The sequence below is a fragment of the Callithrix jacchus genome, chromosome 10 (genome assembly GCF_049354715.1).
Source record: "Callithrix jacchus isolate 240 chromosome 10, calJac240_pri, whole genome shotgun sequence".
In the NCBI taxonomy this organism is placed as follows: domain Eukaryota; kingdom Metazoa; phylum Chordata; class Mammalia; order Primates; family Cebidae; genus Callithrix; species Callithrix jacchus.
In genome coordinates, this window is record NC_133511.1 from 62,456,513 (window position 1) to 62,468,850 (window position 12,338).

Genomic DNA, 12,338 nt, shown 5'->3' on the forward strand with positions numbered 1-12,338 from the left:
TTAAGCAATCTGAGAGTTTGTTGGGCCTACTGAATCCTAATTTTAACATGAACTGTAGATTACTTGTACATTAAGCGTTAGGACTAGACTCCAGCCTGCTTCCAGAATGGGTTACGTTCAGGCAGGTGCGGAGCCAAGAGCCTCGCTCAGGAGTTCTAAAAACGCAGTTATTTTTCACCTCTGTGTCTTTGCTCATGTCATTCTCTAGCTGGATTTAATACTCCAGTACAGGGTTGGTACGGGTTGGGAGCCCCCACATTACTCTCAGTTACTCTTATCTACTGTAACTCTCGGGCAACAATCCTGGATTCTCCACTAGTGCGCGAACGTCTCTAGCGTACGAGGTTTTTTTCTCACCTAGGTATCCCCAATACTAGGTACAATGATGACCCAGAGCAGACGACCACTCTTCCAATTCAAGTATGAAGTAGCTGATAAGACTTAAAAATGGCTACAAAGACCTGCGCAGGCGTGATGAAGTCCTACCAATCAGGGAGAAGCTACTGTAAAGGAAGGGTGGGCGGGAGGTTTAAATAGCTGACTGCAGTCCTCTGACTGGCTGCGCGACTCGCCGCATGCGCGCAGCTCGCAGGCACAGCCTCAGAGGATCTTCCACGCATGCGCGGGATCCCGGATGTGAATCAAGTTGGTAGGAAGCGTGCGTTGCCGCAGCAATGGCGGCGCTCACAATTGCGGTTGGTACTGGCAACTGGTTTTCGGCTTTGGCGCTCGGGGTGACTCTTCTCAAATGTCTTCTCATCCCCACCTAGTAAGGGACTCGTATGGCCAGGGGCTGGGCAGGGAGGCCCCGCGGTCTGTCAGGGCGGGAGAGAAAGGTGGGGATATCCCTGTGTTTGAAGAGGAGGAACTTTAGGTTGTGTTTGTCGCTACCCCGTCTTTGCTAAGCTTTCCATTTCGCCGGTTGTTACTTGACTTCGTCTCAGCTGGCTAGTTTCAGACCTGGCGCTGTCTGATTTGGAGCAAGTCACTTTAACGGTTATGAGCCACAGGGTCTTCATCCTTAATATGCATTTGGGAACATCTGCCTCCACCAGCCATTAAGCCAGTATATATATAGAGAGAGAGACAGAGAGAAAGAGACAGTCTTGCCATGTTGCCCAGGCTAGAGTGCAGTGGCGCAATCTTGGCTCGCTGCAACCTCCGCCTCCGGGGTTCAAGCGATTCTTCTGCCTCAGCCTCCCAAGTAGCTGGGATTGTAGGCACCCGCCACGGCGCCACGCTAATTTTTGTATTTTTAGTAGAGACGGGGTTTCACCGTGTTGGCCAGGCTGGTCCCGAATTCCTGACCTCGTGATTCACCCTCCTCGGCCTCCCCAAGTGCTGGGATTACAGGCTTGAGCCACCAGGCTCGGTCCATTCAGCAAGTATTATCAGATGCCTGAGGCGCCAGGTACCATTCTAACTCCCGGGGATGGGGTGGTGAGCAAGACTTACTGGTCCCTGCCCTCTATGGTGTTGGTGAGCAAAGCTAGACAAACAGGAAAGCTTCAGATTGTGATAAAGGAAATAGAGGGTAACTGTCTGGGTGCTACTCCTTTAGAAGGTGTTGAGTTAAAATTCAAAAAATGAAAAAGGATAAGCCATGTGAAAAGCAGTTCAGGCATAGGAAAGAGTAAATTCAAAGGCCCTGAGAAAGAAGTCCGGGTAGGAAAGAAGTCAGAGCATTCTAGAAACAGAAAGTGGCCCTTGTGGCTGCAGAGCATTGAGGGAGAGGAGTGGCACAGGATGGGGTACACAAGGTTACGAAGACCATAATTATACTGCTGTATAAAAAAATGGATGTAGGGCCATGACTGAAAGCGTGGAAACCAAGAAGCAACCATCAAATGGTGGTGTGTATAAAGTAGGTGCTCAATAGTTATTAATATTAGCTTCTGCCTTCCCCTCATCCTTTTTTCCCTTTTTCTTCCTCTTCCCTTTTCTCCATTCCTTCCACTTCCTCCCACTTCCTAGTTTATGGTTTGTTTTATTGATATTCTTTGATTTAGGCTCTTGGTGATCTCTTGTTGAGTATGAGAGAGTCATATATATAGAATGTATGCACATACTGATGTGTATATGTAATCATATAATTGGAATGTAGAATAAGTAAAATGATTAACTGTGTAGATACGTAGATTAAGTAAAATGTGCATAAGGAGATATTTCTTGCTTTAGTTGCTTCAGGGTAGAAATATATTCTCAGAGTTGTTATTTGTTGTTTGTTTGTTATTATTTTTTGAGACAGTCTCATCACACCCTGTCACCCAGGCTGGAATGCAGTGTCACAGTCTCATCTCACTGCAATCTCTGCCGCCCGGATTCAAGGGATTCTCCTGCTTCAGCTTCCAGAATAGCTAGGATTACAGGTGTGCACCACCACCACAGCTGGCTAATTTTTGTATTTTTAATAGAGATGGGGTTTCACCATGATGGCCAAGCTGGTCTCAAACTCCTAATCTCAGCCCACCTTGGCCTCCCAGTGTTGGTATTACAGGTGTGAGCCACTGTGCCTGGCCAGAGTTATTTTGAATACTGCTCTTGGTCCAGATTAAGAATGTATATAGGCCGTGCTTAGTGTCTTATGCCTGTAATCCCAGCACTTTGGGAGGCCAAGGTGGGCAGATCAGGAATTCAAGACCAGCCTGACAAACATGGTGAAACTCTATCTCTACTACAAATACAAAAATTAGCCAGGCGTGGTGGCATGTGCCTGTAGTCCCAGCTACTCAGAAGGCTAAGGCAAAAGAATAGAATCCCTTGAACCTGGGAGGGAGAGGTTGTAGTGAACCAAGATCATGCCACTGTACTTTAGCCTGGGCGATGGAGCGAGACTCCGTCTCAAAAAAAAAAAGAAAAGTATATGTATAGCACTCGCTTTGGCAGCACATGTATAGGAATACCTCATTTTTTGTACTTTGTTTTATTGCTCTTCACAAATACTGCATTTTAATTTTTTTACAAATTGAAGACTGTGGTAGCTCTGCATTGAGCAACTCTATGAATGCCTGCTGACGTAACATCTATTCTGCAGCCAGTTGAGTAGTTGATTTTTTTTTTTTTTTTTTGAGATAGGGTGTCACTCTGCCACTCAACCTGGAGTGCAGTGGCGTGATCTCAGCTCAGTGCAACCTCCACCTTTCGGACTGAAGCAATCCTCCTACCTCAAGCTACCAAGTAGCTGGGACTTCAGGTGTGTGCCACCATACCCTGCTAATTTTTGTATTTTCAATAGAGATGGGTTTTTGCTATGTTGCCTAGGCTGGTCTCGAACTCTTGTGCTCAAGTGATCTGCCTCCGTTGGCCTCCCAAAGTGCTGGGATTATAGGCGTTAGCCACCATGCCCAATCAGTTTTGACTATTAAGTCTTGTTATTTAAGAAATACATTTCATAAAGCTATATCTGCCATAGATAGTGATTCCTCTGATGGGTCTGGGCAAAGTAAATTGCAAACCTCCTGGAAAGTATGCACTGTTGTAGATGCCATTAAGAACATTCATGATTCATGGGAGGAGGTCAAGATATCAACATTAACAAGAGTTTGGAAGAGTTAGATTCCAACTCCCAATATATGACTTTGAGGGGTTCCAGGCTTCAGTGGAAGAAGTAACTGCAGATGTGAAAATAGCAAGAGAACTAGAAGTGGAGCCTGAGCATGTGATTGAATTGCTGCATGATACCTCATGATAAAACTTGAGTGGATGAGAATTTGCTTCTTATGAATGAGCAATGAAAGTGGTTTCTTTTGAGATGGACTCTACTAATGAAGATGCTATGAATATTGTTGAAATGACAACAAAGGATTTAGAATATTATATAAACTTAGTTAATAAGCAGTGACAGGGTTTGAGAAGAAGGATTGACTCCAGTTTTGAAAGAAGTTTTACTGTAGTTTAACTGCTATCAAACAGGATTGCATGCTAGAGAAATCTTTTGTGAAAGGAAGAGCCCGTCAATGTGGCAAGCTTCATTGTTGTTTTATTTTAAGAAATTGCCACAGTCTGGCCAGGTGTGGTGGCTCATGCCTGTAATCCCGGCATTTTGGGAGGCCAAGGTGGGTGGATCACCTGAGGTCAGGAGTTCAAGACCAGCCTGGTTAACATGGTGAAACCCCGTCTCTACTAAAAATACAAAAAAAATTAGCTGTGCATGATGGTGGGTACCTGTAATCCCAGCTACTCGGGAGGCTGAGGCAGGAGAATCACTTGAACCTGGGAGGCAGACGTTGCAGTGAGCCAAGGTTGTGCCATTGCACTCTAGCCTGGGCAGCAAGAGTAAGACTATGTCTCAAAAAAAAAAAACACAAAAATTTAGGCTAGGCATGGTAGTTCACACCTGTAATCCCAGCACTTTGGGAGGCCGGGGTTGGCTAATCACAAGGTTAGGTTATCAAGACCATCCTGATAACATGGTGAAACCCATCTCTACTAAAAATACAAAAAATTAGCTGGATGTGGGGCACGCACCTGTAGTTACTTGGGAGGCTGAGGCAGGAGAATCGTTTTAACCTGGGAGGCAGAAGTTGTAGTGAGTTGAGATTGCACCACTTCACTCAGCCTGGGAGACAGAGGAAACTCTGTCTCAAAAAAAAAAAAATTGCCACAGTCACTCCAGTCTTCAGCACCCATAACCCTGATCAATCAACAGCCATCAACATTGAGGCAAAACCCTCCACTAGCAAAAAGATTAGTACTTGCCAAAGGTGCAGAAGATCATCAGCTTTGTTTTAGCAATCAAGTATTTTAAAATGAAGGTGTGTACACTGTCTTTTTAGAAATAATGATATTGTACACTTTATAGCATAGTGTAAACATCACTTTTATATGCTCTGGGAAATCAAATAATGTGACTCGCTTTATTGCAATATTCACTTCATTATGGTGGTCTAAACCCACAACATCTCTAAGGTATGCCTGCACTAAAATTGGAATGATATATGAAGCTTAGTATGGTCCACACATAAGGATAACATGCAAATTTATGGAACATTTCATATATTAAAAAAGAATGTTTTTGGCCAGGCACAGTGGCTCATGCCTGTAATTCCATCACTTTGGGAGGCCAAGGCTGTCGGATCACAAGGTCAGAAGATCGAGACCATCCTGGCCAGCATGGCAAAACCCCGTCTCTACTAAAAATACAAAAAAATTAGCTGGGTGTGGTGGCCCGTGCCTGTAATCCCAGCTACTTTGGAGGCTGTCATCTCTGTATCTGGTCATCACAAAGTGAAGTGTCCAACAGTTTTGAAAAGGAAACAGCAAAATAACTAAAGCAACCAAAAAAGAGACTAAAGAAAATCTATATAGTACAACTATATAGAAAAGAAAGTGTCCCAAACTCACTCAGATTTTCTGAATGCTATCTCCAAAGAGAGTAAAAAAAGATAATATCTGTAAAAACAAGAACATCTGTATGCTACATTTACATCTATAAATAGCATACAGATCAATAAGCAAAATATTATCCCTCATGTGTCCTTCCAGCCACTCCCCACAACCCCATCCCACCAAGGGTATCGATATTCTCACCATTATTTTTTGAGACAGGATCTTGCTCTGTTGTCCCGCCTGGAGTGTAGTGGTGCAATCTTCGCTCACTGCAGCCTTAGCCTCTTGGGCTCGTGCAGTCATCCCACCTCAGCCTCTTGAGTAGCTGGGACTATAGGTACATGCTGCCATGCCTAGCTAATATTTAAATTTTTTGTAAAGATGGGGCCTCACTATGTTACCCAGGCTGGTTTCAAACTCCTGAGCTCAAGTAATCCACCTGCCTTGGCCTCCCAAAGTTTTGGGATTACAGGTGCGAGCCATCATGCCTGGCCTCTGATGTTCTGACTTTTAACTGCATAGGTTAAATTTTGTCTGTTTTTGAATTTTTGAGTTTTGTTTTTTAATTTTATATAAATTTATATAAACTACATAAATGTATAGCATATTCTCTTGGGTCTGGCTTTCACTCAACATTGTGTGTTGTTGCATAATTTTTTTCATTCTTACCACTAATGGCAATGGTTCTCAAATTTTTGTGTCAGAATCACTGCTTAAAAATGAGGGTCACAAAGAGCTATATGTTTATGTAGGCTGTATAATAATTACCATTTTAGAAATTAAAACAAATTGTTCAAGCACAAGAATATACAAGCACAAATTTCACTGACCATCAGTGATGATATGACATTATGTAGCCTCTGGAACGTCACTGTATACTTGCTAGAGAATGAGTGAAAGTAGGACAAATTACATCTGAATGTTATTATGAAAATAGTACATATTTCAAACTCTCTGAAAGGGTCTCCCTGCTAGTCTCTGAATTACACTTTAAGAACTGCTGCCCTATTGTATTTCATTGTGTGAAAACACCAGTATTTAGCCATTCTGCTCTTCATGGACATTTGAATTATCCCCACTTTTGCCTGTTGCTAACAGTTTTACTTTGCACATTCTTAAAGTACGTGCCTTTTAGTGAACATACTATGCATTTCTGTTGGGTATACATACTTAGACTTGGGATTGATGGGTCATCAGTTCAGTTTCGAGTGGAGGTTTTGAAAAATCCATAGGAAATTCAAGTGAGATTGTAAACAGGAAGTTGGAGGAGTCTGTCTACAACTTAGAAAAGAAGCCAGTGTTGCAATATTGAAACTTGGGAGTCAGCTGGGCATGGTGTCCTACGCCTGTGATCCCAGCACTTTGGGAGGCTGAGGCAGGCGGATCACGAGGTCAGTAAATCGAGAGCATCCTGGCTGACATGATGAAACCCCGTTATCTAATAAAATACAAAAAAAAATTAGCCAGGCGTGGTGGCACGCACCAAGAGTCCCAGCTAATTGGGAGGCTGAGGCAGGGGAATTGCTGAGACTGGGTAGGTGAAGGTTGCAGTGAGCCGAAATTGTGCCACTGCACTCCAACCTGGCAACAGAGTGAGACTGTCTCAAAGAAAAAAATTTGAGAGTCATCATTATACAATCAATAATGGAACCAGAAAGTGTGCATAAGATTGTCCAGAGTAGAATAAATTGCATACAAAGAGGACAAAGAACTGAATGTAGGGGAATAGCAATATGTCCCTGATGAATATAGGAAGGGAAAGCCATGGCTGAGACAGAGGGGGTTGGCTGGAGGTAGGAGAAAGTCATCATTGTGGAAAGGTTGTATAAAACATTGGAAAGTGTAAACTGGGCTTCGCTGTGGAACTCATTGTTGACTTTGGTGCGTTTAGGTATTCATCAAGAATATTGAGCCCATCCATGTGTCAGGTGCTCTTCTAAATGTGGAAGGGAGGTACAGCGGTGGACAAACAAAAAAATTTTTATTAAAGATGGGTAATCCTTAGATAATATTTATATATAGTGACGGGGAGGGAGAATCTGGAGTCATGGGAAAGGCAAGGCAAGGATCTCTTCCCACCTTCTCTGTATGATGAACTCCTACTCATCCTCACATCATGACATGTGAGGCCTTTTTCAGGTAAAGAATTTTATTAGAATTGTTTGTAAGCAAGAGGAAGTCACTTCTGAGTAAAGGCCTGATGGCTACCTGAAAGAAAAAGTCTGGGCTAGACTGGGTGGTTTATGCCTATAACACCAGATTTTGGGAGGCTGAGGCAGGTGGATCACCTGAGGTCAGGAGTTTGAGACGAGCCTGTCCAACATGGCAAGACCCATCTCTACTAAAAAAAACAAAAATTAGGATTGGTGGCACACGCCTGCAAGTCTCAGCTACTGGGGAGGCTGAGGCAGGAGACTCACTTGAACCTGGGAGATGGCGGTTGCAGTGAGCCAAGACAGGTTCACTATACTCCAGTCCGGACGACAGAATGAGACTCTGTCTCAAAAAAAAAAAAAAAAAAAGTCTGAGCTTCTTGTCAGCCCTCTAGATAGTTCTGATACTCTTTTCTCTGGCTTGTAGATTGCTCAACAACTTTCCAGAAGAAGATCTGACCTCTAGATAAGTGAGACCTTATAGGATTATGCAATGTCTATTTATATCTCTATAGGATAGTGAGCTGTGACTGCTTAGGGAGTATCAGTCCATTTAAAAACATAACTATGGGAATTAGAAATAGATAAATATTGCAAAATCTTATTTTGTTCATCTAATTGTTTTTGAGTAGCCATTCTACAGATTTTGAAGTACACCGAAACTGGCTTGCTATTACTCACAGTTTGCCAATATCACAGTGGTATTATGAGGTAAGTGTTAATTTTCACCTTTTTGGGTTTTTTTTAAAGATTCATATATAAACTAGGTAAATATTATTGATATTAAATATGTTTTCTGTGCAATCATAGGTCTAACTAATCTTTATAAAAATTGTGTTCTCAGTTCTGTCTTCTTGTGCTACTAGGGAATCCCCATACTTCAAAGTGAGTTTCCCAGTCTATAAATTGGAAATTTTAGTATATACCACATTTTTTGAAAGAACAGTGGGCTGGGAAAGAGGAAGAATTAGATTCTTAGGCTTGGTTCTACTACTGTCTAGTTACATAGAGAAAAGATACTTCATGTCTCTGGGCCTTAGTGTCTCATCTGGCACATGAGGATTTGGAGTGAATTATTTCTAAGATCCTGTCTGATCCTAATGTTTCTAAGATCCTGTCTGATCCTAATGTTTTGTAATTTTATGAGGTAAGGAATAATCAAATGTGATGTGTAGACGTCAGGTTAAATATACAGACCATTCTCTCATATTGCTTATAAAAACTACATCTATATTTGTATTTCATTTTCCCTTTTTGAGACAGAGTCTCACTGTCACCCAGGCTGGAGTGCAGTGGCGCGATCTCAGCTCACTGCAACCTCTGCCTCCCAGGTTCAAGCGATTCTCCTACCTCAGCATCCCGAGTAGCTGGGATTACAGGCACCTACAACCACGCCCTGGCTAATTTTTGTATTTTTAGTAGAGACGGGGTTTCACCATGTTGGCCAGGCTAGTCTCAGAGCTCTTGACCTCAGGTGATCCACCCACTTTGGCCTCTCAAAGTGCTGGGATTATAGGCGTGAGCCACCGCACCCGGCCTATATTTTTATTTCTGGTATGAATAACTAAACTGCATGTAATACTTTATGCAAAACAGACATCACCTCAAAAATTTCTTCATCAAAAGCAGTGCTGTGTTGACAGGGAGTTGGTTTTTGTTTGTTTGTTTGTTTGTTTTTTCTTTTTTTGAGACAGAGTCTCTCTCTGTCACCCAGGCTGGAGTGCAATGGCACAGTCTCGGCTACTACAACCTCTGCCTCCTGGGTTCAAGTGATTCTCCTGTCTTAGCCTCCTGAGTAGCTGGGATTATAGGTGCCCACCACCATGCCCAGCTAATTTTTTATTTTTTTTATTTTTAGTGGAGACGGGGTTTCACCATATTGGTCAGGCTGGTTTCGAACACCTGACCTCAGCTGATCCCCTTGCCTCAGCCTTCCAAAGTGCTTGGATTACAGGTGTACGCCACCGTGCCTGGCCCAGGGAGTTTTGTTTTTTGGGTTTTTTTAATTTTTATTTTTTGAGACTGAGTCTTGCTCTGTCGCCCAGGCTGCCTCCAGCCTCCTGGGTTCAAGTGATTCTCCTGCCTCTGCCTCCTGAGTAGCTGGGATTGCAGGCAGGCACTGCCATGTCTGGCTAATTTTTGTATTTTTAGTAGAGACAAGGTTTTACCATGTTGGCCAGGCTGGTCTTGAACTCCTGACCTCAAGTGATCTATCTGCCTGCCTCAGCCTCCCAAAGTGCTGAGATTACAGGCATGAGCCACCACCCCTGGCTGGGAGGTTTTTTTAAGGCAAATTTTTTGTGAGTTTTCTATGAGTTCAATACTATATATATAGTATTTTATATTTATATATAAAATGGAATACCATATCCCATAAGGTAGACATTACTATCCCTGTTATACAGGTACAAAAACTGAGACTTAGAGAAATCTAACAAAATACACTCTTCTAAAGCTTGTGTATTTTCATATGATTCCTGTTTTCATTTACTTATTAGCAACTGTTCATTTAATGATTATTTAATCCCAAACAATATGTCAGCCACTTATTAAATGCTCAGGATACAAAATGACAAAGGGTAGTTTCTATTCTCCAGGATCATATAACTTACTGAAAAAAAAAGACAAATAGCATTCGTGTACCATCCTGTTGTTTGTAAATGTATTTCATACATATTATCTCATTTAATCTTCATAATACCTCCTTTTACAAATAGGGAAATTGAGTCTCTAAGACAGAATTTGAACCTAAGTTTGTGAATTATTTTTTATTCAGATGAGTAGAACCATGTCATAACCAAGTTTATTATCTCCAGGTTTCCAATTATTTTTCTTTAAGTATAGTTGACTCTATTTAGGGAAACTTAAGACCATGTTAAATAACTTAGAAGACAGGTTTTAGTCTTCTGTTCAGTCTTACATAGGAATTGTTCTATTAATTTAGGGCACATTTTAAGTGCAACTGCATTTCACTGTGATTTTCTTTTTCTTATTTAAATAAAAATCTATTTTTCTTATTTAAATAAAAATATATTCTCTAGACAGGGTTTTGCCAGGTTGCCCAGACTGGTCTTGAACTCCTGGGCTCAAGCGATATACCTGCCTCGTCCTCCCAAAGTACTGGGATTACAGGTGCGAACTACCATGCCTCGCCTCATTGTGCTGTATTCAAGACCAGAAAAAAGGCTGGGCACAGTGGCTGACACCTGTGATCCCAGCACTTTGGAAGGCTGAGGCAGGTGGATCACAAGGTCAGAAGTTCAAGACCAGCTTGGCCAAGATGGTGAAACCCCATCTCTGTGAAAAATACAAAAAAAATTAGCCATAGTAGCAGGTGCCTGTAATCCCAGCTGTTCCAAAGGCTGAGGCAGAGAATTGCTTAAACCCGGGAGGCGGAGGTTGCAATGAGCCAAGATCACACCACTGCACTCCAGCCTGTGCGGCAGAGCGAGACTCCACCTCACAAAAATAAAATAAATAAAAATAGAGACGAGAGAATGAAGAATTTTAACTCTTTGTACCATCTTTGTTTATTCAGTTGCTTAGGATGTGTTTGATCTTCTGTTTTCATCACAGGCAACTTCAGAGTGGACGTTGGATTACCCCCCTTTTTTTGCATGGTTTGAGTATATACTGTCACATGTCGCCAAATATTTTGATCAAGAGATGCTGAATGTCCATAATTTGAATTACTCCAGCTCAAGGACCTTACTTTTCCAGAGATTTTCTGTCATCTTTACAGATATACTCTTTGTATATGCTGTCCATGAGTAAGTCTGGAGCATGTCATTTTGTATGGAAGGTATTGAAGAAATATTATGGTGTTAAGTAGTAGTGACTTACTCCTGATTTAGGAGAAACAAAGTTTATATGATAGCAAATGCCAGAACAATTAAAAATTATATTGTGCTTTTAAACTACACGTTTAAAGCACTCTAGCTGAATCTTGTGGAAGAAATGGGGATAAAGTGGAGTTATAAGGCAGAGGTGGAACAAGAGATTATGAATATTGTGAAAAGAAGTAGTCCCAAGTATAGTTCTTGGGCCATTTCTCCCACCCAGAATAGCTCCATATGTTTTTCTTTGCTTCCTTGCAGCAGGCCCCCAGAGGGTTCCATCACCTACCCTCTCTTGGGGGATGCACACAATACATGTATGCATCGTGCTAACCACCAAAGTCTGCTTTTACAGAGTTTACCTCCTAGTAAACTCAGGAAATCTCACTGAGTGCTTTTAGTTGTTTCTTTATGCTTTCCTTTATGAAGACTGTTATTTTAAGTTACGTTTATATTTTATATTTTTATGTTTTACAACTTTTACTTATATGTTAAGTTTTGAATACACACAAACAGAATGTTTTGCACCGTGCCTTCCAAGTACTAAGTTTCAGTCAATGTCAGTTTCCATTCTTTCCTAAATTTTTTTTTTTCTGAGATGGAGTCTTGCTCTGTTGCCTAGGCTGGAGTGCTGTGGCGCAATCTCTGCTCACTGCAACCTCTGCTTCCTAGATTCAAGCAGTTCTTCTGCCTCAGCCTCCCGAGTAGCTGGGATTACAGGTGCACACCACCACGCTTGGCTAATTTTTGTATTTTTAGTAGAGACAGGGTTTCACCATGTTGGCCAGGATGGTCTTGTACTTCTGACCTCATGATCTACCCAACTGGGCCCCCCCGAAGTACTGGGATTACAGGCGTAAGCCACCATGCCCAGACTCATTCTTTCCTAATTCTTAAGCTTACTGGTGCAATTGTGACAGAACAGGAACTGGTGTTCATTCAGTGACCCTTGTCATAAATGGATCATTTCTGTTTGTGAGGCCCTTTATACTGAACCCTTGCCTCACTAGTCAGTAAAGAG

General features: G+C 42.0%; 1 protein-coding gene across 9 annotated transcripts in view; it reads left to right on the top strand.

Annotated features, from left to right (window-relative positions):
- The first annotated feature begins 636 nt into the window (after positions 1–636).
- Positions 637–12,338, top strand: part of ALG8 (ALG8 alpha-1,3-glucosyltransferase) — a 32,799-nt gene continuing 21,097 nt past the window's right edge. For 4 of the 9 annotated variants that reach the window (XM_002754777.7, XM_078340138.1, XM_078340140.1 and 1 more), the window contains exons 1-3: positions 637–769; positions 8,114–8,192; positions 11,058–11,251. In XM_002754777.7, coding sequence (XP_002754823.1) covers positions 675–769; positions 8,114–8,192; positions 11,058–11,251 — 368 coding nt within the window. In that variant the 5' untranslated portion in view covers positions 637–674. Of the gene's footprint in view, positions 770–1,806; positions 1,865–3,075; positions 3,194–8,113; positions 8,193–11,057; positions 11,252–12,338 lie in introns of all 9 variants that reach the window. The other 5 variants (XM_054241866.2, XM_054241867.2, XM_035265329.3 and 2 more) reach the window with 5 other exon arrangements.